Consider the following 28,000-nt stretch of genomic DNA (forward strand, 5'->3'; position numbering starts at 1 on the left):
TAAAGAGCGTGGCACGGGATTGGATATATCTGTAGTTGAGTAGTTCTGTACGACACAAGAGTAAACATGCTATTGTAATTTGTAAGGCGTTAAAGGATTCTTCAACCCTGTTCAAAAGAGAAAGAAGAAAAATTGAAAAAAGGAGTAACCTCAAAGAGGGTGGTAACCGGTGGTTGAAATAAAACAGCAAAGCTGCGAGCCTGTGACATGAAGACATTACTTACTACCAGAGGAATAAAATACAAAACTCGAGCACAATTCACTAAATTCAAACGACACAGAGACACATGATTTGAAAACGGCATCATCGGCCTTCTACACATACTAGTTACAAACTTGTGAAGATACTACTAATTCATTCCCATTGCCATGTTGTAGGCAAAACTGCTCTTCTTCATCCTTATTTTAGATCCCATTTTCCTCATCAACAACTCACTACCCTCAGCTTCACCCTCTGGAATTTCCTCATCACCGCCGCCTGGTGAAGCAGAAGCTGACGGAAAAATGGTGGACTGACTCTGAGCATTGATGATCTCGGACATCCTACTTTCACTCAAATCAAATGCAGCTGCAAGCTCCGGGCTTAACATGGCTTGTAGAACAGAACCTTGACCCGCCAAGAACTGTGGGTAGTTATATTGTGCAGATGTCGTAAACCCAAAAAACACAAATGGACCTGTTCTTGAAGCTACTTGACAAAAGGCAAAGTAGCGTGGTATCCAAAACACATCTCCTTCAGTCACTTCGGCATCCATAGCCAAAGTTCCATTCGGAAACACGACTTGAATGTTCCCAGTTCCACTCAATACGACACCGTACTCTATTGCTGAAGGATTAATATGTGGCGCCATCATCGACCCCTAATGAAATATACAATAATCGTTATAACTGCTGTTTTGAAAAGTAAAAGCAATTGTTATATAACTTTATACATGATGATTTAATTACCGCAGTGAGATTGACAAGATAGACAGCAAAGTCGGACCACTTTAGTGGTTCATAATCATCTCCGTTGACCTCTACACTCCAACCGTAGTCATTTCTGAAATCAGCCTTCCGATCATAGATATTGTACGAACCCAACTTCTTGTCGCTGCTATCCTTTTTATTCCCAAAAACAGAATTAAAGATTCCGCCAAACGACCATGCTGGTTTTTCTTCTTCAACCTTCTGGGGCACATGTACCAATTTCTTCATCTGTGTTTTTCGCTCATTTGTACCGAGGTCCAAGAACTTCTTCCACGTGCTTGGTTCTTTTTGAGGTACATCTTCAGGGCTCAAGTACACTATTGCCCCTTGTTGTTGTCGGCTGGAAAGCAACTCACCGACAACATCAGATGAAACCTGTATCATTTACAAACAATATATAAAGATTGATGTTACCCCAAAGCAAGATACTGAATTCATAAGAACCCAGCCACGGTGGTAGTTACTCACATTGAAAGCCGTCGCGATAGTTTGTATATCGAACCCAGCAAGCACCGACTTTGGATTTGTTCCTCCACCTATGAAATATGCCTGCAACATCAATAATGATTGGTCATCACATGTTTACATATTTATTTAAGATCAAATAATGTTTTCTCCTTCTACAAACTATATGCATTCAGAAATGAATGGTCGTTACACGTGTACTCTATAAAGGAACAATTTTTAAACATGTATAATATGTACATGTACATATCTTTGTGGTTGCAACAGAATAAAGAATTTTGGAAGATTAATTATCAAATACCTGGAAGGAATGCCAATCATTGCTTTCAGCAGTATCAATGCTGGTGATGATGTGTAGCCTTTGACCCTGGGCTCTATTGACCAAATAGAACACTGACCCAGACTGGATTCTATATATATCTCCAGCTTTCAGATCTTGTTCTACAAAGTCATCTTTGAAGATGGACCCAATTCTGGCCTCACCTGCAGAAAGTTAAGTTCATCAAAGTATTCAATAAAATTAGTTAAAATTTGGCCCAAATGACATGCGTAAGGTTTCAAGGGGGAGTCTTGGGTATTAATAGCAGATTAAAATAGTACAGTAATTGGGAATGCATTGGACATAAACTCCGAATTGTTTTGGATGCTGATCATCAAAGTCATCAAACAGGGCCCAAAACGGTATGGTCTACAAATGGGTTGACAAAAACTTTTACTACTTTTTTTCAACAAGACGTTATACATTTTTGGTCAACAAATCATGAATAGAATACCAATCTATAGTTGTGAAGATGAAGAAGGCACAAAATTAGGTAAAGCCAAGCATGGGTTGGTTTAATTATGGCTGATCGACAGATATAAACGTCTTAAACCTTGTTAAATAGATGCTACCGTGATATATATATTTGGTTTCTGTCATTCAACATTGTATGACCCAAACCAACAGTTACATAATTGTCCCATTTTTACATTATATATATTTTGGTCAGGTTAAGCAAGTTCGGTTAAGATGTACACTGAGTATATACTACGCTTTATCATTAATGGCAAATGGATAGCAAAATCCATAAGTGTATATATACATACCAATATACATATATTGTCAAAGAATATATATTTTAACTAGTTAAGATCGATCGATAGATAGCCAATAAGCCATATGATAATTAAATAGTACCTTGTTCAACAAAGAGGATCAAGCTTGAGTCAAGATATTGTGGGATGAACATGCTATTTGGTTCCATTGTAATAAACCCAATATGCATCGGACTTTCCTTGTGTGGCCCACCAACACCTTTGACCACCCTCATTCCACCCGCATCTGTCGCCACCACACTCTTCATATCCGACAATATATACCTCCTTGTATCCCTCGGCACCCTCCCTCTACCACCAGGCTCACCGGTTCCACGTCCTCCCTCCGGTGGATAGTCCGTCCTTCCACCACCACCACCGCGGCCTCTTCCACCCTCCGGTGGAAACCTTCCTTCCCCTTTCCCTTCATGTTCTCTTGGATGATCACCACCTTGCCACCCTCCTTGACCACCTCCACCATATCCACCCTCCGGCGGAAACCTTCCTTCGCCTTTTCCTTCATGCTCCCTTGGATGATCACCACCTTGCTGCCACCCTGTTCCACTACCACCTTGCTGCCACCCTGTTCCACTTCCTTGCCACCCTGTTCCACTACCTTGCCCTTTAACTCCGGCCACCACTATCACTGCCAGTAGAAACAAGACTAGTACTAACTTAGATGTTACTTTTGCCATGGTTGTTGAAATGGTTTGAGTTTGAAGAAATGTACGTCTAGTGGCTTAGTTTAAGTAGAAGTGGGGAGGTGGGACACGTGGCACCCATGCAAATGTTAATGTACTTTGGTGGCATGCGATTAGTATAGACACATGCGCACCGTTTACCTCAAAAATATATATACATGGTGTTGATTAATACAGGCGTACTCTTGCACACTTGGCCCTGACTTTCTGCTTTTGAACCATGACAGTTTTTTTGCACCATTTCGCACCGATCTGTTACGATTTGCAACCTAAATATATAGGCCCAAAACTAATATTATTCGGTGGTTAATTTTATCGTGCCTGAATCCAAGTTATTGTAGCTAGCTTGTGTTATTAAAGTAGTAGTTATTATGAAATGTAGTTTAATTATACTAGCGCCTTGCTAGTGATTCTTAGTAATAAATCTATTATGACGTTCTAGAATAAAGAAAAATAAAAAATATGAAACGTAGTTTGTTTCTTGTTGATAATAATGTTTTTGTGAACATGAATCGCTTAATAAAATACTGTTATTGCTAAAAAAAATATGAACTTTATGCATAATTTTACATTTTAATCTTTATTCGCGATTTTAATCTTTATTCGCGATAAAACAAATGAGAAGTTCTGATATATTCAAAGTATTAATTAATCTTTAAATTTTGACCTTAAATATATTTTTGTGTTATATAAATTTAATGAAAATTTTAAGTTCAACATTTACTTTCCACCCCTATCTATTCTATATTTACCTAAAATAACTGTAATACCCTTTCTCTCTCCTTAAATCTCAACCAATCATTTTTTCTATCTCTTCCATAAATCATTTATTCATCCAATTCATTCAAAATCTTTTATCTCAAAAACCGTACATCGATAAATTATAAAAATTATATGGGTTCTTTAAATTTCATGCTCTTTCATTAGATATGTCATTCGATATACTTTCAACGAATTTTTAAATTTGAGGGCGAAACCCGTACGGTTAACGCATTTGGCTACCACACTCTATGACCTATCACACTTTATGACCTATCACCCATCCTTCAATATCATGATTGGGTCGACCAGGCCAGATCATGAGTAAAATGATCGGGTCGACTATGCCAGATCATGAGTGAATAGAAAATCGAAAATGTACATTACTCTCGTATCATTGAACACACTTTTAAAACACAATCAATTTATATAATTTTCATCAAGTATTATCTAACACACAAAGAAAATAATTTATGATCAAAGTTGTAAAAGTTAAACTTTAAAAATTCAAAACATGAACCACAAATCAGAATTAAGATAAGGAGTACATATGTGTAAATATTAAAATCAGATTGCACACGTTGATGATGATGAAGATGTTTGTGTTAAATGTACAGTTAGAATTGACACCTCTTAGTTTTGAAAAAAAATACATGCAGGTTGGTATTTTGCGGTGGAAATATTTTGGCATATTCCCGAACGAATTATATATACCTTTCTGGTTGGGAATGCGTCCCCTAAATCTCTGCGACAAAAAAGGGTGTTGCGATGGAAGTGAATAATTTGATGGCTTTATCCATATGTTCTCTAAAATAAAAGAAAAAGCTTAGCTAAATTAATTTAATTAAATTAAAAAGGGATAAAATTAAGAGGTTTGATAATATATTTTACAAACATAAAATCTCGATACAAGAATTTCCACTGAACAAAATCCAGAGGTTATTACTAATTTTTATACTCCGTATTTTTTAAAAAAGAATAAGAAAAGAAGTACTAAATTAATCCACCTCATGTTTAATTTCAGTTACGAAGATGAGAATTTGATGGTAAGCGAAGACAAAGTTATTGGGGTAAACCGATCGAGTTATTCAAGAACAAGAAAGTCTCAAATTTATCAGTCTAAGAAAAAATATTCCGCGACCGCCAACTCCTTCCCGGATCATCCCCAAGATATATTACCTAAAAAGAAGATTTAAACCTATAGAATATCATGCTATTTTGGAAAACATAAACTTCAGACGTGATGTCATATCGGTGTAGTTAAAGCTATGTCACTATATATATCATTACCGCCTTTTTTAAAAGGTTCATAATTAAGACGGGTGTTATCAAAGCACATGTTATTTCCAAAAGTACCAGTCTTCTTGAAGCTACCTTAAATCACTTTTAAGAAAAGGAAATTACTCTTATGTCAGATGATATGATTACGACGGATGGTCCTGTTTTGGTAACTATTTAACCATGTTACTCAACCCATTTTCCCCTGACCATATATATGATTGGTCCTGTTTTGGCATATGCACTATCTATATGTTGCCGAACCCATAAAACTCTCCATTGGCATCCCTAATTAAAAAAGACATGAAACCATGCAAAAAATGAAAGCACAAGCTTCAACACTGCCAAACAAAATAAAACACCAAGCAGCGAATATGGATTTCTGAACTTACCCAACCTGAACACCTTAACCCTAATAACTAACTTTATATGGCTTCAAAATGCCCTAAACCGTTCTTTCTAATCCTCATAAACAACATTATATTTTGTACAAACCACTAAAAAGAATCTGAAAATGAGATAAGAGGCCACCATATAGCCCGTTTTTACCTTTCAAACTCTCCCTTCCACATCGAACAGCCAAGAATGATTTGCCGGCCATGCCAAAGAGATCATCATTATCATCATCATCATCACTTCATTGCCACGGCCCTCTGTGAAGCCTGGTTGGATGGTATCGATGTCCATTGTTGCCCTAAAGAACCACCTTCCCTAATGTCCGAATATGATGATGCCTGAAAGCTATCTTGATTGTCATAACGTGCCCCATCAACTGCATACGTGTGACCATTGCATGAATTGACCGTTCCATTCATGGGTTCTTGGTGGGTGTTGAGACTCTCGGTAGACTCGGAGTTCGCCCGCTTCATACCTGACGAACTCGATGATGTTGTGTTCTTGTCATCACCTGTATTCCTTGAAGCCTCAGCTTCAGTTTTCTTCGCAAAACGGCCACCAGAACTTCTCATTCTTCTCATGGCATGTTGATGCCGGGATTCATGAAGATAAGGCTGCACAGAAAAGAAGAAGAAAAAACGTCACATTCGCCACCTAGCACTACCTCGGTAATATTTTTTTTCCAAGATTGTGTTCCAGTTTATCAACAACTTTGCACACAACAGTTGATTATACTTGCCTTTCTGTCCTTAATAAGCTTCTTTTCAAGCTCTGCTTTGGCACGCGCTTGTCTTCGCCTCAATATCGCATGATATTGTTTGGCATTCACATAAACAGGTTCCTGTGCCATTTCAAGGGGCAGAGGCATCCTCACTTGTTGCATATCAACGAATGAAGGATGAATCTGACATAACAAAATATTTTTCCTCAACATTGTGTGATGTCACTTGGCACTCATATGCAATACACAAAACCAAAGCTATATATGACTCTGTTTTTCATAAAAAAATATCTTCCGCTAGCCAAGTGATTAATAAGTTATACAATGAATCCAATATGACTTGTAATGATTTCAATGTTTACAAAGCTATTTCATACAAAAAAACTATTACCATGGGCTGTCCATAAGCTGCCATCATCCCACCATAGTACGGATCGTAATAAGGATTTGGAGCACAAGCCTGCAAAAAAAAATCACAAACTGCTAAGATGAACGAGGCATGCAATCAAGTTGTGACTGTACTTTAGAGGTGCTTCTGGTTATGAGTGGTTTGCTTCTGGTTGTTCATCTCTAATTGGTAAACATAATAAGTATACATACTAGCTTCAAACGAAACAAATTTGCTCAAAATACTAAACTACGAGTTGATTGCACAACAACATTCTTTTATTACTTTGATGTAAAATATAAATAAGTTGGATACATTGATAAAAAAGTGAAGTTATATATGTTCTTTCAATGATATCTGATGTAGTGTAAATGTTAAATAGAAGATAAATAAAACCAGACATGTGTATTTCAGCCAACTGAGACTGGCCTGATTGGATTGTGAACCACACCAAAAATCATCCGATTTTGCTTGTTACCCAACCCGCCCATTTTACCACCTTAACAGAACAAAATATAGTAACCAAGAGAGATTGAACTGTGAGAAGCTTACAACTGAGTGGCCGACAAGTTCAGGCTGTTGTGTCAATGCAAGGGCTTCTTCATTTCTGGGGAGTATATTTAGAGCTCCAGGCTCAAGCGGCTGTTGTCCATGTCCATAGCTATCTGACCTCCAGGTATAGTATAAACTCATATCAATGTATATTACCAAAAATAAACAGTAGGATCCAATATAAACTCACAACAATAACCTGATAGAAGAAGTACTATAATATAACAGTCCAAAATAATGATATATATTACTGTTACAACTTATGAAGATTGGCAGAACAAACGTCGAGCACCTGTAGGAATATATGGCATATGGGTTCCTTTGCTGACATCACCTTCTTCCTCACTAACATCTTCATCAGACTGTGAGTCCCTATCTAATGATTGTTCCAGTGATGATGAATCCCCTGAATTGTCCCGCATGGCTGTGGTCGACATGAAAATCGATGCAAAACAGTGTACCTGGCAGTCGTCAATGAGATGGTCAACTTTCATAACCGTGTGACTTCTATCACATGGTCAAACAGAAACGGAAAGGATTGATAATAACTGAAATATACAATATCATTCTTTAGTTATGAAATCAATTTGGTTAAAAACAGGTACTTGTCGAGTATCACCGTTCGAACCCGGGGTAACATACAAAAATAACTTTTTTTCCTAAAACATTATTTCTAGCGATCAAATCAGAGGATTTGATTACTTAGAAAAGACGATTTGAAGATACATAAACAAAACATTTCCACTTTGAGTTAGCACAAAATCTTAAAAAATGCCAATAATTTATACTCTCAAATTCAAATTCAAATACAGAACATATCATCATGCATCCAATTGTGACAACACATACTGCTTTCTAAGATGCAGGAAAATTGGTAAATTTTCCAACTTACACACACAAACACACACACACAGACTGATATCTACAAATTTCTAATTTGAAATCTAGTACAACTCACAGTTGGCCATAACATGCAAACAATTTAATCACACTCACCCAAATTAAAAAAAAATTGGTATATAGTTAAACAAATTGATGAACATGATACATAATTGAATAGATACATATAATAATCCAAACCTAAAACTTGTCAACTATACTACCAATCACAATTGTAACTGACAATAACATGCAAATTAATATAATTAATCCACAAAAACAAGAGGAAGTTAAAATATACTGTAATTGAAAAGAATTCCAACATGCATAATAAACACAGGATTAAAAAAAAAAAAAAACTGAACATATATAATTAGGAATGATAATTAAATCAGTAATTAGAGTGAGAAGTAATTACTTACAGAAAGATGTGTATATTAAAATATATACAGAAAAGAACCCAACAATTGTGGGAAAGGAATCAGAGAGAATTGAGACGAAAATCTTAAAAAACAGAACTTGTTTTAGATAACAAACACAACTAATAAAATCCGTGTTGGTGTGTGTGTGTGTATGTGTGTGAGTGAGAATTTTAGTTATATCTATCTCTAATGTTTCGATGTTTGTCTCTTTCGAGCAAGACTTGACTCACACACACATACGCCACATTATTATATACGTATACCATCCACCTATCATTATTATATCGACGCGTGTAACTTCACGACACATCACAAAGTTTTTCACTTTTATTTTATTCCACTAGTGATACATGCACACTCATTAATCTTGGTATTAAGATCGCCATTAGGATAATATTTTATAGTGTTAAAAAAGTTTTGGATTCAATGTATGGTTTGGAAGCGGGTATAATTTGGAAGTGGGTGTAATATGACTTTGATTAATGAGTTTAATTGTACTCGTATTTAATTAAGATTAATTAAGAAGTACAGTAAAAATAACTAGCATAGTATCCGCGTAATGCGATGTTAGTTGTTACGGTGACAGTGTGATGGTGAAGGCGACTGTTGGTGGCGGAGACATTATTAAGTGGTGCAAATTATTGATGTAAAAGTAATTGATATGAATGATTAATGGAGATATTTTAAAATATCAATGATTAATAATGTAATTTAATTATTAATGTTAAGAGGTAATGTAGATAAAAAAAAAATTAAGGATGTTAATTATGTGTAAATATTACACTAAGTTTCAACATTTTGAAAAATAAATTATTATTTTTTAAATAATATAGTATAGAAAATATATTTATCAATAGGTAGACTATTAAATAGTAAGTATTTTAAGAAAAAGGCATGAAATTGAAATGTTGACATAGGTAAATATCGCTATTGAATAGTAAAGCTTTTTTGAAAAATAAATCCTTTTTTTAAAAGGCGTTATTTTTGTCATCAGCGAAAACCATCATAAGAATGTCGTCGGATGTTAAAGACTCAAAGTATTTGTGCATTTACTCTACCATTATTATGATATACATGATTAACTTTAAATCTTTTTTACACCACCAATTTTTACTTTTTTCTATTGGTCTCTTTAATTTACATTAGTTGTATACACCATTCAACGTCACAATCGCCACCATCAGTTATCGTCATCACACTACCCCCGTTGTATTGTACGAGGATCTATGTTATCTATCAATAAATTAAAACAGAAATGCCCAAATTAGAACTGATTTAACTTTAAAAACCCGGGTTCAACCCAGATTTGATTAGCTAGTTAGTTATATATTCAGTTATGTTCCTTCACCGCTTTTTCTTTCTTCACTCCATAGTCCATATATTTCCACCTTGGGCCGGGTTCCATTTTGAAGAGTGGTCAATAATGAATAGTTAAAGTTTGACATGTTTTCATATGGTCAAGGCGTAGTATAACGGGCCAAGTTTCATACATAAACCTCGTCCGTGGCCCGTGGGGAGCCCAAATTTCACCTTCTAAGTAGCTTCAATCGATTTAAACAGTTCTTTTTGGAATATATAAATATAAAATAAAATGAAATATAATAAACATAGATTCAATAGAGTACAGATAGGTATACATACTTGCCAACAAGGACCTCTGATAATTCAATTCATTCCTCTCTTTCTTTTTTCGGAAACCATGAGTTTCCGGTCAATCCCCACGCCGCCGCTGCCGTATTCAGTCTCGTCTTTCAGTTCTATCGTCTTCTTCATTTTCTGCATATTCTCTTTCCGGAATTCAACCGCTCAAACTGCCCGAACTGATCCTTCTGAAGGTACTATTTCTTTTTTTACTCGTATGTTCTTAACTCTATATGTATGTGTATATGATGTATCTAACTATCTATCTTTATTAATTAGCTCATTATATCGAATGAATACAAGCCCTGCCTAACTGATTATTATATTATTACTTGAATAATTCAGTTTGAATCAATAATTGTGGTTCAATTTGTTTATTTTCATTGGAGTTATTTTTGTTAAAATCATACGGAAAAAGTTATGCATATATCAGAATTCGCTTCAATTCAATTTAGTTATCTATTTATCATAAACAGTAATCAGTACTAAGAGGTGATACCTCACTTTCATCATAATATACAATTTATATTGGAGATTGTGTATTTAATTTATTTATCAATGAATAATGTTTAATGAACATATCAAAGAATGTGGTAGATACATATAAGTTTAATGCTACTGTTTATGTGTTGTATATGTATAAGTGATGCATATATACACATTGTGTGTGTGTAACCTGCCCTGCCTAGCTGGTTGCTCCGATTTGCCGACTTAAAATTGTCAGCGCTCAAATTATAGAGAAGAAATTCCAATAGTGGAGATAATTGCGATTTTTTATTACTCGTATTTTTTCTAACGAGACATGGGATATGTCTTTGAGATCACAAATTTACTATTAGTAGTATTTTTTTCCGTTAAAGTTTATGGTCAAAGTTGGCGACTTGGTCGTAAGGGTTGGACTTTCTAAATATGTAATGTTAATTAGATATGACAATATTTTTATTTTAGGATATAAAAAGTTCTTCAGCAAAAAGGACCTTTTAACAACTTTAAAGATAATTTTGTCATATTTAATTTCCATTTGTCTATTTGATCATTTCAGAGGCGTTAATGGAATGGTGGCTTCGTTAGCCACCGTTTTAGGCTTTTAGCTATTTTGTATTTGAAATATTCATATTGAGTTACGATTAAATAAAAAAAACTCCAAAAGTTTAACATGTAAAAACAATCGTGAGCTTTTAGATTCTTTTATCGACAATTTAAAAAACTATACTCGTATATTTTTGGAAAAAGAAAAAGTTTAAAAAGAAATTTTAAAAGAAAATGGAAAAGTTCAGAATACAAAAAGAATGTATGGTTTAGTGATCTAATTGAAATTAAGTAAAAGTCGAAACATTTTCACACCAACTACCAAATAATAAACATAATCTATGTATACTATTTGAGTTTTTGTTAATTTTAAATTACAACTTTCAACAATTAAATTTAAACATTCATTAAAACCACATACATCAATAACCTACACTATTTAAATTACAACTTTCAACTAACACCACCGCTGCTACCGCAACAAGCCACCGCTACTCATCACCGCCGTCATCGTTGTTGTTTGTTACATTGCGCGAGTATTGTTGTGTTTTTATTTAAATTAAATTTGTTTCATTAATTAAAATATTGAAATTTTATTTGAAGTATATAAAAGAGGAATTAAAAAAGAAAAAAGAAAAGAGTGGTCCATTCCACCAATATGAAAAGCTACGAATATCGTTTTATGGTTCTTTGACCTTTGCCCATATTTGTCGAAATGTAAGTTTTGACCCTTGTGATACAATTATTGATGTCTGTATTTCTTAGATAGAAATTCAATACCACGAGTGTGGTTCCATTGACATATTCTTGGATACGTGTTTGTCTCTTGTGCATCCTTTTCCTTCGTATGTACGATATCACATGATGTCATTACTCATTACGATATTCATTGATAGTGCACATATTAGATTATTTGAGTCAGCTAACCTTTCTTTTTCACAAAAGAAGTCATCTATATACCACCACAATTTGACCATACATCACTAAAAATGTTATATAGTATTGTATTGTACAACACTCTAAAGCATATTTGGTAGTATACAGTCAAAAACATGTTATATAGTATGATCGATGCAAGGTTTACCCCTTAAAATATCGTCGTTGTATGTTAAACGAAACACACGATTTTTGTCATACTATTCTTTTATGATATGTAAAAGGTTAAAATTTATGTCATATAAGGTGGATTTAGGTTAACTTGCAAAATTGAACTAACTTAAATCCTACACTATAACATAATCAAGTTGAAAATTTGAAAATCTAGATATAACATTATTTGCATAGGGCTAGGATCTCGTATTATATTTTTTTCTTTCATATATAGCCCTTCTAACAAATGAATAAAACATTCGGATCAAATTGGTTTGGATATGAATTTTTTTTTTTAACATTCATTTTTTGATCGGAGCTGTTTACCCCATATGTGGTCTCTACACCGATTGGCCAGGATGCCATCGTGGTAGTTCACTGGAAAAAAACCCCGGATAGATCGCTAAGCGGCACGACATCTACGACATTGAATGCCATTTGGGGTAAACTTGTGCCCCCTTGGATTCGAACCCTGGTTGCCCAAGGAACAAGCCTTCATTGGAGATCTGAATTACTTTCAAATACGAATATCTTTTTACATCACTTAAAATTAATGTGATAAAAAGGTTACAAAAGATTTACTTGCTACAAATTTACGAAAGAGAAATTAAAATAAGAGAAACACGAACAAATTAATTGCTCCACCTTATACATGACATCAATTGATAGTAAATATCTTTAACAGTTGTATTATTTCACAGAAGATTATTATCACCTAATAGCTATGATGCACCAAAACTCCAAACAGGTAGGCGTATCCGTTTCAGAAACTTCATAGGAATGGAAACTTGTACGAAACACGTACGAAACGTTTCCTTGAAGTTTCCATATATACCGAAACGTTTCTGTGAAGCTTCCATACCATATCTAGTTAATATTAGGCTTTCAATTAGCTTTTTCTATTCCAAAAACGACTGTCATCTTGCGACTACGCATACCCAAAAACACAAACCAACTACATTATACAATTGAAACCACCATCAGACTTATTTTATTTCAAAACTGATTAGTAAAAATTTAATCAGTGATCACCGGTCAATATCAAACATATATTAAAATATTATACATACATAATCATACATAATCTCTCAAGTTTAAAATCTTTCTTTTATATAAAATCAACATATTTTATTTACTTTAATTTTTATTGTCGTATCTTTGTCGTACCCGTATCCTAATTTTTTTAATTTTGCCGTTCCCCGTTCCCGTATAGTTTCTGTTCCCAGTGGCGGAACTACCTTGAAACGAGGGGTAACCCGTACTATGGGTCCGTTAAAATTTTGTAATATAATTTTTTTTTAAAAATGATGTATTTTCTATTGATGCTACGGGTCATATAAATATCGGATACCGGTCAATGTAACTAGTTTTAAACTTTCGAAAGATTTTCTTATCAATATAACTTATAAAGATGTATTTGTACTAATAAACATGAAAAGTTTACAACCAAATGTGCCAAAAACTCTTAAAAACCCACCAAAAATAGACAAACTTAATAAAGTGTTAAAAGCTGTAACAATCTAAACGTTATCATTACTTTGCGGCGATACTAAGCTAGCGAAAAAATTTGTGCTATGGGTCACATACGATCTTGGTTCCGCCATTGTCTGTTCCCCTTTGCCGTATCCGTTTCGGTGCTACATAGGCTAATAGAGTAATAGGTCAACTTGTTCATTTAAATGACCAACTCGAATATTAGATAAGCATGCTAGAATTACACAACCGTAACTTATTTTTGTGTTGAATTTGAAAAAAGCCCTTTTAAATCTTTAACAGATTCTATATCATGAACGAGTCTAAAACTCTAAATAGTGTCTTACTAGATTAGACCCGCATGTTGTGCGGGGCTGACTGAGAACGTAAACTAAAAAATAACTCTACATTACATTATTATTCATGGTTTATGATAATATAAAAAAATAGTAAATTTACAACTGATTCAAATAATAAAATGATAATTTATACATATATAATATATATCAAATATGTTAAAGCATGACTAATAAAACGGGCTTTATTCCATGTTGTATTCATGAAACAAGAGAACGTACTTTCAACACGACATTGTGTTTGGTAGGGGTTATATCTTTAATCATAGTGATCGATGTCATGTAGTATAAAAACAATTAAAAGATGAGAGTAATTTGGATATTAATGTGAAACAACTAAATAAATAATAAGAATAATGTATAATTTGTCAATATATATACTAATACTAATAATAAACGTAACTTTGTAACTTGGTGAATAAAAAATATATCCATTAAGTTTAAAGAGATATACATGGAACAAATAATTAAAATTATTAAATTAAAATAATAGTACATATCCCTCATACATTTTAAACGATCATTAAAAAGATTTAAGAGATAAATAGATATATATGTTTTCAATAAACAATCTCATTAAGAGATATATATATATATAAAATAATTTAAAAAACAGTACATTAACCATATATTGAAGCCGACTTGTATTGATGTTTTTTTTTGTTTTTTTTACTTTTTAATTAATTTATTACTCCCTCTGTCCCATTGATTATGTCACATTTTGAATATTCAAAGTCATTATTTTTTAACTTTGACCTTAAATATATTTTTTTGGGTTATATAATACTTGATGAAAGTTATACCCAATGAAAATATATATAAAACTTAATCAATTCATGTAACTTTTATCAAATATTATGTAACACCAACAAAAAAATTTAAGGTCAAAGTTAAAAAATAAAGACTTTGAATATTCAAAACAAGACACTTTTAGTGGGACGGAGGGAGTATTAAACAATGATGATTAAGATAAAGAATAATTTTTAAAGTAATGCTTAAAATTAGGAAATTAATGTAAGTATGACACGTAATAAAAAATCCTACGTGACATTCTCTCATAATTGCCAACTAATCAAAAAAACTATCATCTCTTAGTTATATAGAGAGATAAGTTTTCTTATATATTTCTTAATTTTTACGAGCATGGTTCCTGCTCAATGCAACGACGGTGGTAGGGAAGACGGTCTAGTGGTGTCGGTAAGTGGTGTAGGTTGATGTAATTGTGACAGTGACAATTTTTAGAAGATAAGAGCTTAAATTGTTAATGATTAAAATAAATGTTTAGAGTATAAATTAAATCATTAAGGGTAAAATATAAAAAGTCAAGAGTAATTCTAATAATTCAAATATAGTTTTACCTAAAATAAAAATAGCCTTTTTACTTTATAAGAGAATAGAGATAAAAGAGAGAGATACAACATTTCATCCGTTCTTAAACAATGGTTCAGTGTTCATTTACAAAGTGAAAACATAATTAATGCATCTTAATGTGTAATTTAAATAACAACTTTATTTTGTTTTTTATTCGTGTATCAATGATACTATTTTTTTTTTTTCTAAATAAAATATTTAAGTTTGTAATCAACTTTACGTATATATTATTGGGTTTCATTAAATAATTGTGTGCACAAAATATTATAAGTTATTATTAAAGGATGTTTATTTATAAAGTACCACTTTTATATATATATATATATATATATATATTTAACATCAAAATCCTTATTGCAATAGTGACCATAATTTCGTGACAATTTAAAATGGTATGATGTAAATAACATATAATTATGATAAAGCATTTCAAAAGAAAAAAGGGCAGACGACTTTAAAGATGAATTGTTGCCCAGTACAAATCATTTGGTCAATCTTACCGTCTACTATATCGATGGTTATGAATATAGATTTTAGGTAAAATAAAATAAGTATTAAAGTAAAACAAATAACTTGTAAATATCATTGTGCATCAATATATATATATATATATATATAGGGTAGAGATCCTGGAAGAAGGTGTTTTAAGGAGAGAAGGGAGAGAAGATCCTATGAACCAATCAGAACGCGACATGTGTCAAAATGAAAAAAATGCGCGGTGGCATTTTGGTAAATAAATCAAACTTTTCTGAAGTGATCAGCCTTGGTTTCTATCAGCTTGGGACTGAGTCAGCTTGGGATCTGATCAGCTTGGTTGGTCAGCTTGGTCAGCCTGGGTTCTGATCAGCTTGGGTCTGGGTCAGCTTGGTTGGTCAGCATAATCAGTTTGGTCAGCTTGGGTCTGGGTCAGGTTGGGGTCTGTTCAGGTTGGGTCAGCTTGACACAATTTACACATAATCTACACAAATGTAAATTATAGGTTTTGGGTCAGCTTGGGTTCTGATTAGCTTGGTTGGTTAGCATGATCAGTTTAGTCAGATTGGGGCCAGGGTCAGAATGGGTCAGGTTGGGGTCAGATTGGGTCAGGTTTGGTTAGCTTGGGGTTGGGTCAGCTTGGGGTCTGGGTCAGATTGGGTTGGGTCAGCTTGACACAATCTACACAAATGTAAATTAATCTACACAAATGTAGATAATGAGTTTTGGATCAGCTTAGGGTTGGGTTGGGTCAGTTTGGGGTCTGGGTCAGGTTGGGTCAGCTTGGTTAGCTTGGGTTGGGTCAGCTTGTCACAAAACTACACATAATCTACACAAATGTAGATCCCAAGCTGACCCAGATTCCAGGCTGACCAAGCTGACCCATAACCCAGGATGACCAATCTGACCCAACCAAGCTGACCAAGCTGACTAACCAAGCTGATCAGAACCCAAGCTGACCCAGAACCCAAACTGACTAACCAAACTGACCAAGCTGACCCAGAACTCAAACTGACTAACCAAACTGACCAAGCTTACCCAACCAAGCTGATCATAACCCAAGCTGACCCAGACCCAGGCTGATCCAGAACCAGGCTGACAAAAGTTTGATTTATTTACAAAAATGCCACCGCGTTTTTTTTTTTAAATCCACATGTCACGTTCTGATTGGTTCATAAGACCTTCTCTATCTTCTATCCTTAAGACACCTTCTTATTTGATCTTTCTCTTATATATATATATAGATTTGTATACCGTTAATCCGTGGATCAATTTTATCATTATCTAATCGTTTTATTTATTTTATTTTAATATTTGTTCTATAATATAATCAATGTGTTTTGGTCACTTGTGCCCGAATACGTATAAACTAGATTATAACCCGCGTGAAACGCGGAAAAAGCTTATGAAAAATTACATTTTATACCTATAAAAAGTTAACATAATGGTATAATAAATACTTAAAAACTATTAAAATTTACAGAATAATAAATAAAATAAGAATAATGAAAATGAACCGTTTGATTTTTTCATAAAACAACCATACTATAAATATAATTTCAAAGACTAAGGTTTGACATTGGTTTCCCGAATCAAAAAGGGTATTCAAAATGTTAGATTTATTAAAATTGATATGATTAGTGGAATATTATTTATTAATATGTATTGTTAAAAAATTTTATCCATAGTTGAAGGACTAAAAGAGTATTTAATTATATGTTGAGTCAATGATAATGTCATTATCTTGATCTAAGGTAGAGAAATAAAAAAAAAATTTAATAAAGGGTTTAAATTACTCCATTTTTGATTTAAGGGTTCTCTTTTAGTATTTATTAAAGATAAGCATCTAATCCATCCATCTCTCTTTTCTTTTTCTTCCCAAATAAACAGCAAGAGCGTTAAATTCTATATTTCAGAAATGGGATGTTCAAATTCCAAGAAACCAAAACAATGTCGGCTTGTGGAACATAAGCGGAGAACCGTGTACCGGAACAGCCCTTGGACCAGATTTCGACAAGGATTACAACAATCCATCCATCGAATGCGATTGTACCTATGATAGCAACAACACTTGCCATATTACCAAATTGTAAGTCTTTTTCTTTTACCTGATTCATATTCACATATATGTACAATAAGCAGCACACATAAATACACAAATGAGAAGGTCAAACAAGAAAAACCAACTGGGTTGGATCAGTGGTTGGAGCTCATGCCTCTGGAAACAAAGGTCATGGGTTCGATCCTCATGCCCAGCAAGACTGGAGGTCCTTTTCTACCTATGGTAGAACATGGAAGCAACCTTTCTACCTTTGGTAGGGGTAAGGCTGTCTACATATCAACCTCCCATACACGACGGTATTGGGACCCAAAACCTGTGAAAGACGGCATTGAGAGTTACAGAAGGTCAAACAAGAACCTTAACAAACAAGTTATTTTTTTTTATAGAGTATAATGCAAATTTTACAAGTAACGTTGCTATAGCTCTGTAAGAGTTTCCATCTTTTGCTTCCAGGAAAGTCTCTAAACTTAACAGGCAAGGGGTTATTCTTGAAGAAATTGCTGCTCTAACTTACCTCGCCGTATTGTAGGCCCCCTTTTTTTATTTCTCTCATTATAGTTATTATTATTATTATCAACCGAAATCAAGCTTTAGTCTTAAAATGTGTGAGAAATGTTTGTTATCATATCTCAAACGCGATGGTATCATAATATCTTTCACTTATGCAGGAAAATTGATCAGAATGCATTCACCGGTACCTTGCCCCCATTCCTCGGAAATATGTCTGCAATGGTGATCCTGTAAGTGCAGGATATTTATTTCATTTTTTTTCCCTTACATTTTTAGATCAATGAAATATTACAGTAAACTATATGTGCTCTACCGATTACCTATGTGTGTGAAAGGTTGAAATTTTGAAACTGTTGACCCTTTGTTTTAACATCTTACTCAACTTTCCGTATTATTGTCTTAACAGGTCCCTTGCCCACAATCAATTCTTTGGTACAATACCCAAGGAGCTAGGAAATCTTAAAGAACTAGCAATGTTGTGAGTGCTTTTTTAATTATGTTTTGTGTTTGTATACTCTTGCAAAGAGACTATAGTTTTTGAGCACATGATTACAACTTTAGGGACGTGTTACTATTCATTAAAACTTCAATTTATTAGCCAAGTGAAAAAGAGATCCGTGCTTGTTTTTCTGGTTCTCTGCTTTCCTTGCCTTCCATTAGCTGCTTTCTCAGTTTATAAATTTTGAGGGATAGTTTATATGCTACATGGTTATGTTGTCTATTTGTTGCAGGGCTGTGAGTTCCAATAATTTTTCAGGCAGTCTTCCCCCAGAACTTGGCTATCTACCTAAAATGGAATTTCTGTATGTTCTTATTAGAAAATAATGATACATGTACATGCGCACATACACTCACATTTACTACTGAGTTAATTTACCTATGCATACTCTAGATATCTAGTATCTGATTAGAAGCACACATAATCACAGTTACCTAGACAGCTGTGGTGCTGGCGGTGAGATTCCCTCGACATTTGCTAACCTCCAAAATATGCGTGTGATGTATGTATTTCTGTCACATGAATATTATCTTTTCTTTTAGTAATTACGTGAAAACCAGATACTACATATTCAGCTTATCTAGGCTTACTATCAGTTACCTTGTTGGTTTTTAGGTGGGCATCAGACAGCCCATTTACCGGAAAGATACCTGATTTTATAAGCAACTGGAAAAACTTATCGCAACTGTAAGTAAGAATGGTTGTAGTAGCTTGAGGTGGGAAGTCAATTTGGGTTATTTTCTAGCTGAAAAGGGTCAAATGGGTAATATTAAAAGACTTAAGCTAAAGGGAAACCTGTTGCAACTGCAAGGTTTCCCGAAGTCTACTTTCCATGCACACAAACTCCTACATTTTTTAAAATTTTTAAAGGTTAGGGGTTATCCCAGAATGGCGAGTCATTTTTGGCTATTTATAGTGGTCTAATCGCGCTTTGCCGGTTTCAGCCATTTCCCTGGCCACCCCAAAATATGTGCAGGACAGTATTCAAACATGAGACATTTTGTGAGTAACAAGACTCCTTGCCGCTAGATCAACTTGGTGATGATTTAGCCAAGTTAAAAATAAAAAATAAAAAATATTATAATTTATGTATCTATATACTCATATTTAGTGCATTAGGTATTATAGAAAATGGACTAAAAGTGTTTTTCGGGTCACCCTGGCTGACCTTTTGGCATGTACTAAAATGACATGTCCAAAAGTGAACATATTTTGATCCCTAACTCAACCCGCCCATCTTGCAACTTCTGGCTATAGTGTATAATTTTAAGCTACAAAGGTATCATCCACTAATTTGCAGATGTTTGGTTTTATAGGAGACTTCAAGGCAATAATTTTGAAGGTCCTATACCAGCCAGTTTCTCAAATTTAACCTCGTTGACCTCTTTGTAAGTTATACACACCTTCTCTCTCTAGATATTACTTATTGTCTGGTAGTCCAAATATTTGAATTACTTTTATACATGAACTTGTATAGGCGAGTAAGTGATTTACAGAACGCGAGTTCATCTCTTGATTTTATCACCAACTTGAGGAACCTAACCGACTTGTAAGAAACACATATCCCTTTAAATTATGTGGAGGGTTTAATAATTTCAAATTACTTATTATCTTTTAATGTTTTGGTGACTAGAGTTATAAGAAATGCATTGGTTTCGGGCCCCATTCCGACAGAGATTAATCGATTGCAAAGTCTTCGTACTCTGTACGTTTCATGCAAAATCTAGTTAAATATGAGCCATTTTACAGAAGTCTCAACCACTGTATTTTTAATACCCTACTTCTTCTCTTTGGCAGGGATTTAAGTTTCAACAATTTAAATGGTTCACTTCCACAAACGTTAATGAATATGAGTTCCCTTGTTTCTTTGTAAGTTTTCATTGGACCTCCCCTTAGCCCTTACAATATTGGATAAGGTGTAACTGTTTCTCTGATACTATGTTGTGTTGGTTTGGTTAGATTTCTTGGAAACAACAGCTTGTCTGGTTCTCTTCTTCCTGACAAAAGTGAGCGTCTTCAAAACATGTAAGTTGACCATGGCTATTTGAACAGATCTAGTAGCTGTTATTGGAGGTTTGTAAATCTTGACACCTATCAGAGTATCAGTTACACATGAAGAAATTTTATTATTGCATGAGTTTTCTTGGAACCTGTTTATATATTTCCTTTTGATTTGATATAACTTTATTTTGCAGAGATTTGTCTTACAATGAACTGTCAGGTGATTTTCCACGCTGGGTGATTCCAACGTGGTCAATGGCCAATCTGCAATTGTACGCTTATGTTCTGTTCAATTAATACTATCTCGTTTCGACCCAGTGGTTTGTTATTATTTTAGTATATGAACATGTTTCTGTTGTTTCAGGAATTTGGTGGCTAACAACTTTAAGTTTGACAGCACAAACATAAGGTAATCATTAAAATTTTTAATCTATGTGATGTGGTGTTTGCAAATGTCACATTATCTAACTTAGATTGAATGCATCCAGGCACTTAATAAGATTGGAAAAATAAGTGGATACTTGGATATTATTCTTAAAAAGCAAATCCGTTAGTTACCATCTTTTTCCCATGATTATAATTCTTATTTGGAGTTTAAAGGGAATTCTAAGGGGCAAGGGTGCAGAGCCGATGCTTGGCTCTTTGGCTTGGTTTTGGCTCTTTTTCGATCAATCAAAGGCCTCCACGTGTTTTTGCCGAAAAGTAGCCGAAACTTGCCAAAATTTAGCCAAAAGTGATGGTGTAGTGCAAAAAATTTAGCCAAAACTTGCAAAAATGCCAATGCCAGAAAAATTAAAGGTTGCCGGAAAAATGAAAAAAGTGATCGTTTTTTTATTAAAAAGGATGGGCTCAGAATTTGTCGGGAATTCAGAAGTCGAAGACGCCATGGCTGCTAACCCGAAGGTTTACCCGGCTAAGATACGCCTCGGATCATCCGAGTCCCATTTTTACAAACATTTTGTATCATCATCGCCCATCTAAATGTAACACCGGCAACCTAATTGTTCAACGATATCATCACCGACATAATACTACTTTTCCGGCTACCTATTCCTTTAATGGAACAAAAGATGACAACATTACCAAGGAAAAAATCCGGCAATGCTACCGCTGAGTTAACACTACCAAGCTAATCACAAACATGCAATTAACGGCAATGTAAATACGATAAATATACATATAAACAAGCATAAGCAGCAGCAGTTAATCGGAAAACTCAAAAAGGGCTCGCCGGAAAACCGTATAAACCAGAAACCCCAAAAAGGAGTCACCGGAAAACCAAAGCAACACCACCAAAAACCCCAAAAAAGGGTCACCGGAACACATGCAGCGACGGCTTAAATCAGAAACCCCAAAAAGGAGTCACCGGAAAAGCGTGTACCAACCAAAAACCCCAAGAAAAGGGTCACCGGAAAAGTAGCCATACAAATAGCCAATGAAAAGTGCCAACTGAACCTTTGCCAAACAACTATTTGGCCGTAAAAAGTGGACGTTTTTGGCCGACGACCACCTGAAACCCCACAAAGGGGTTTTAGATCTCACCGGAAAAGGGTATTGTACGTTAGGAGCATCGGCAAGTCGTTTCCGGCATGGATTCCGGCAATAGAAGCCAAGAAAACCATAGTATTTGCCTCAAAATCGAAAACCCCCAAGTAAAAAAATTAGGTTTCCGGTGGGATTGGTTTTGGCACAAGAACAAAAAAAATAAAAAAACGGTCACAGAGCACGCTCCCAACGTTCACAAGGATCGGTTAAATGTGGCCAATTTATATAGCCGATGTAATGTGCCGATGCTTGCCGATACACATGGTACAAAGTTGCCAAAGAGCCGATAGAAGCCAAAGAAAAGAGCCGATTCTTTTTGCCGACTGCGCCCTTGCCCTTAAAGCTAAAACACTCAAATTTTGGTTTGCATTTGTGCAGTTTTTATTTTATTATTATTCTGAATAATCGAATCTTTGTTTGCAGTACTTTCCCAGGACTGGTCTGTCTTCAACGAGACTTTCCTTGCAACAGAAATACAACACCTTGTAAGTTGATTATTTCTTTTCACATATATAATATATATTTTTATTTGTCTTCCAAGAAGCTATTATTCATCAAATTTACTCAGAAGTGGTGAGTGGGCGATTGATGATGACCTTTATTTCTTGCTAAGATACCAGCTTTGCAATCAAGTGCGGTGGCTCAGAAATGAGATCTGCCAATGGCATACTATTTGAGACTGAAAACACTACAACCCTTGGACCTGCTTCTTCTTATATATTTCAAGAAAAATGGGCAGTGAGCAATGGGGGTATTGTCCTTGACCGACCTGACCCGTCATTCATAGCATCTACAACTACCCAGGTTGATAACACAAACTATCCAGAGCTCTTCAGAACCTCAAGGAAGTCTCCAGGATCGCTTAGGTATTATGGTTTAGGACTAGAAAACGGTCCTTATACAGTAAGCCTTTTCTTTGCTGAAACTGTCTTCAATCGAACCAGAAACACCTGGCAAGGTCATGGAAGGCGTGTCTTTGATATTTACATCCAGGTTCAACTGTTATAAAGCTTATTTTACTTTAATTTTTAGATAATTTGTTTTACTGCTTTTGAAACTGATTATATGATTCAATAATTTATAATCAGAAGCAAAATTCTGCTTAGCCTTGCTATATAAACTAGTATGTTTCAAGATATAAATTGAAACACTCTTGAAGATCTTGTTTGTTTGACTCCCAACTGTTCGCTGGATGCTTTAGAGGCTTATGCAATAAGAAATTTGTTTTGGAGAGGTTAAGAAAGTGATACTGCATTGAAATAAATTGAAGTTGTTTGCCACATGACATCGTATGTTTTAAATATTCTTTCTCCATCTCTATAAAGATGGCTTCAAATTCATTCTCAGTTTCTAAACTCAATGAGGAAACTAAAGTTGAAAATTTTACTTAATGTGATTTTTTAGATGAACATAGCTAATAATAATGACGAGGTGAGCTGCTTAAATAGGTACCGATAATATCTGATTATTCTTCATACTTGAACTCTAGGGAAGTCGTCGACAGAAAGACTTCAATATAGCAAAGGAGGCAGGTGGTATTGGTAGAGCCCTTGAAAAGAATTTTGATGTTACCGTAACTCAAAACCATCTTGAAATTCATTTGTTCTGGGCTGGAAAGGGGACCTGCTGCATACCTGAACAGGGAGATTATGGACCTTTAATTTCTGCCCTCAGAGTTTCTCCTGGTACCATACATAGAAATCACATACATGCTCTTTCATAACTATATCTGGTTCTGAGTGTAGTGATTGCTGTTTTTTTTTCCTTTTCAGAGTTCAATGTTAAGGGCAAGTCAAAGAAAACTGGAATGATCGTTGGTATCATAGCTTCTGTCGCATCTGTCAGTCTTATTTTCTTAGTATTTGGTTTATATATGAAAAGGAAAAGGTCAAAACACCGACTAGAAGAAGGTAGCAGTTGTATACTTGTATTTCTGTTATTAAATAAAAAAGGACATAAAATCATGTTCTTACCTCTTTTATCATATCTGCCAGAGTTTCTTGGAATGGGACCTAAAGTAAATACTTATACATATGCGGAACTGAGAACTGCAACTGCAGATTTCAGTACTTCAAATTTGCTTGGAGAAGGTGGTTTTGGGCCTGTTTACAAGGTCAGGCCAATATTTACTAACTTTAGTACAGTGTTTCTATCGATATTCATTTTTGTATTCAAAATATTAGTAATGCATTTTCGGATTTTCTATAGGGGATATTGAATGATGGAAGTGTGGTAGCTGTCAAGCAACTGTCAGTAGCATCCCATCATGGGAGGAGTCAGTTTATAACAGAAATTTCAACCATATCATCCGTCCAACACTGGAACCTTGTGAAGCTCCATGGCTCTTGTATTGATGGAGCTCGAAGACTTTTGGTTTACGAGTATCTTGAGAACAAAAGCCTTGATCAGGCACTCTTTGGTATAGAAATTTATACACCTACTTCATCATCTTCTTTCGTGATAACTCTCACTTTTATTGAGAAAAAGACGAATATGATTCCAAATGTTTGATGCTATGTCCAAACTCTCACATTTTCTGAAAAAGAAAAGGGGAAACAAACACAAATATTTCCTATTGCAACTGTTTGATGATATGTTATTGCTAAATGGACGGGTTGGGTACAGGTCAAAAGTGTCGGGGTTGAAATGGTCTATAAATTAGCATGCGTCGTATTTCCAAACTGGTTGGGTTAACGATTCTGTCAGTTATGACTATAAAACATTATTGTAAAATCTTAACACAAATCTTTGAGTAAAACTGCTTAGGTCTAGAACCGACCCGTTTCCCTGTTACTCTGTTAGAATTTTTTTTATTGATCAATGAGAGATAAAACATAACACAAGTTGACCTATTGTCATCATCATATGAAAATCTACAAATCTTTCCTTCTTCATATCTTCAGGAAAAACAGATGGGCGCCTCGATTGGCCAACACGTTTCAATATATGCTTGGGAACAGCAAAAGGACTGGCTTATCTTCATGAAGAATCAAGGCCTAGAATTGTGCACCGGGATGTCAAAGCGAGTAATATCTTGCTTGATGGAGAGTTATGTCCCAAAATATCTGATTTTGGATTAGCAAAATTATATGATGATAAGAGAACCCACATGAGTACCCGGGTTGCTGGAACAATGTGAGTTCCGTCACTCTTCTTAAAACATAGCCTGACTATATTTAGTAACCCACTATTCTTCTAACACATGATATCCTGCATAGTGGCTATCTTGCACCAGAGTATGCAATGCGTGGGCATTTGACATCGAAGGCTGATGTTTTTGGATTCGGAGTAGTTTGTTTAGAGATTCTTAGTGGGAGGCCGAATTATGACGATAAACTGGATCCCGAGCAAAAGTATCTTCTACAATGGGTAAGATACGTGGGGATACATTTGACCCAAACCAAAGCTTGGTTAGCTTGATATTCATGTTAAATTGTTATTATGGGGCTTGGCACATGGGTTGCCAATCTTGAAAATGCGGATGTCCGAAATTGGCTTGCTTAATGCCTATGTCTTTAGTAGAGGTGGTGATTCTGACTCATTTCAAATTGATCAATTTAAAAAGTTTAGATAATCGAGAAACTGATTGAACGGGTGTCTAATTAACATATTAAAAAGTTAAATAATATAGCATCGAAGTATCTGGATCAATCCAACCATGCTGTTATGACCCCCTGATAAAAAAAGACGTGTTTCAAATCCAAACATGATCTGACACATTGTCTAACCCACCCATCTTGCCACTTCTAGTCTTGGTTCTTCTAGTATGAATATAGTTCTCTGACGTTCATATAGCCATATAGGCTGGTATAAAGTTGGGTTTTGGTTCAGCTCCTGTGGGTTTATATTGCCATATAAGAATGTATATGATCAAATTTTGTGTTGACTCGTATAGGCAAAAAATGGTTGGTTCAGCTCCTACAGGTTCATATTGCCATTATAAGAATGTATGAGCTTGCTATTGGGTTGGCTCATATTGACTATCAACGCTTGATTTAGTGATGGTATCATACAGATATATAAGATTATTTACGCTTGGGTTTTGGGTTTACTAATAGGCTCTTAATTATTGGTTCAGATAGAATTAGAAAACAACCCCTAAAAGAATTTTAAAGTAAACTAATTATAGAAAAGCTTGGTCCAGTTGACCCATTCCCTTTAAGCTTGATTTAATCTAACTGAAATGAATGGCAACCAAAATCGATTCATCCTTAGGTAAATGGGCCAATTTGTCACCTCGAATAGTTGTCATTACCAGTTGACCCAAAATGACAATAGTTATCCTTATTTCTTATGTATTGATCAAATGACTTCATGGTACTTCCAGGCATGGAGTCTATACGAAAGAAACCGACAATTGGAGCTTATAGATCCATCGTTGACTTCTTTTGATGAGCAACAAGCTACTCGTATGATAGGGGTGGCACTTATGTGTGTTCAAGCGTCACCGTCATTAAGACCGGCAATGTCACGTGTTATTGGAATGCTTTCAGGTGATATTGAAATAAGTGTTGTCACAACAAAGCCTAGTTATTTGACAGATTGGGATTTTAATGATATCACTAACACTTTCTGTGACGATGAGCCAATCTCGTCTGAAAATACAACCATGACTACTACGAGGACTACAAATACTACTTCCTCAACTGGTCGTGATTCGATGTCATCGCCCATAATCTTGTCAGAGCTAAGGAACAATGGAAGCCTAAGAGATGGAAGGTGACAGGTCCTAACTGGTATCTATTTGGCCCTTCTTATTCATTAACATGTGTCCTCCTAAACTGCTATCTGTCCATAACCATTATAATTGTTCATAAGCATAATGTGACATTTTTGTTTTCTTTTAATAGTAACTTGTAAATTGCCTTTAATGTTAGAGTGATAGAATACGACGTAAAACACGGTGTAGATACATACTTTAAGATGTTTTACTTAATGAAATTTCAACAGCATTTTCATACATGTTATAAATGAGAGGGTTTGTAGGTGGTTATGACAGTTTATATAGGTGGGATTACCTGTTAATCAAACGGTCAAAATGTAAAACGCGACACCAGATAGTGGAAAATTATTGCCTCAATAGGAAAATTGGAGGTGTGGATTTCATAGTATTCAGATAATAAACAGAGAAAAAAAAACAAGTAAGATGTAAAATCATTTTTGAAGCTCTAAATAACCAATTTGCCAAACGTTATATATGCTATTAAGTTTTTCCTGTCGTAATCACCAATGCCTTGACAGCCACGGCCGTTTTTAGTCACTTATCTCTGACATGTTTTCTTGTATTGTAATTGTTTCGTGAATTTGTCGTGAGCTATTCGATTACTTCAGCATCATAACAGTGAG

General features: G+C 34.7%; 3 protein-coding genes across 4 annotated transcripts; 1 reads left to right on the plus strand and 2 right to left on the minus strand.

Annotated features, from left to right (window-relative positions):
* Positions 1 to 235: 235 nt before the first annotated feature.
* LOC122595985 (vicilin-like seed storage protein At2g28490) lies at positions 236 to 3,203 on the minus strand. The gene is made up of 5 exons (XM_043768480.1): positions 2,612 to 3,203; positions 1,736 to 1,917; positions 1,438 to 1,518; positions 949 to 1,344; positions 236 to 860 (listed from the first exon to the last, which is right to left on the minus strand). Exons 1-5 carry the CDS (start codon positions 3,201 to 3,203, stop codon positions 351 to 353), a joined length of 1,761 nt encoding a protein of 586 aa, XP_043624415.1. The 3' UTR covers positions 236 to 350.
* Positions 3,204 to 5,558: 2,355 nt separating this feature from the next.
* LOC122610547 (nuclear transcription factor Y subunit A-1-like) lies at positions 5,559 to 8,759 on the minus strand. Its single transcript, XM_043783530.1, has 6 exons — positions 8,605 to 8,759; positions 7,596 to 7,764; positions 7,304 to 7,416; positions 6,755 to 6,823; positions 6,382 to 6,546; positions 5,559 to 6,256 (listed from the first exon to the last, which is right to left on the minus strand). Exons 2-6 carry the CDS (start codon positions 7,738 to 7,740, stop codon positions 5,879 to 5,881), a joined length of 870 nt encoding a protein of 289 aa, XP_043639465.1. The 5' UTR covers positions 7,741 to 7,764; positions 8,605 to 8,759; the 3' UTR covers positions 5,559 to 5,878.
* Positions 8,760 to 10,227: 1,468 nt separating this feature from the next.
* LOC122610078 (probable LRR receptor-like serine/threonine-protein kinase At1g56140) lies at positions 10,228 to 27,614 on the plus strand. 2 transcript variants are annotated; one of them, XM_043783064.1, is made up of 24 exons: positions 10,228 to 10,439; positions 17,928 to 18,126; positions 18,553 to 18,624; positions 18,768 to 18,839; positions 19,016 to 19,087; positions 19,341 to 19,412; positions 19,539 to 19,610; positions 19,724 to 19,795; positions 20,425 to 20,496; positions 20,586 to 20,657; positions 20,742 to 20,813; positions 20,906 to 20,977; positions 21,068 to 21,133; positions 21,304 to 21,381; positions 21,474 to 21,518; positions 23,078 to 23,139; positions 23,268 to 23,647; positions 24,144 to 24,339; positions 24,427 to 24,564; positions 24,649 to 24,767; positions 24,863 to 25,073; positions 25,558 to 25,789; positions 25,873 to 26,023; positions 26,982 to 27,614. In XM_043783064.1, exons 1-24 carry the CDS (start codon positions 10,304 to 10,306, stop codon positions 27,375 to 27,377), a joined length of 3,129 nt encoding a protein of 1,042 aa, XP_043638999.1. In that variant the 5' UTR covers positions 10,228 to 10,303; the 3' UTR covers positions 27,378 to 27,614. The 2 variants fall into 2 exon arrangements, with proteins under 2 accessions (XP_043638999.1, XP_043639007.1); XM_043783072.1 differs by lacking the exons at positions 10,228 to 10,439; positions 17,928 to 18,126 and adding an exon at positions 18,346 to 18,443.
* The last annotated feature ends 386 nt before the right edge of the window (positions 27,615 to 28,000 follow it).

This window comes from Erigeron canadensis, chromosome 1 (assembly GCF_010389155.1).
Source record: "Erigeron canadensis isolate Cc75 chromosome 1, C_canadensis_v1, whole genome shotgun sequence".
Taxonomy (NCBI): Eukaryota; Viridiplantae; Streptophyta; class Magnoliopsida; order Asterales; family Asteraceae; genus Erigeron; species Erigeron canadensis.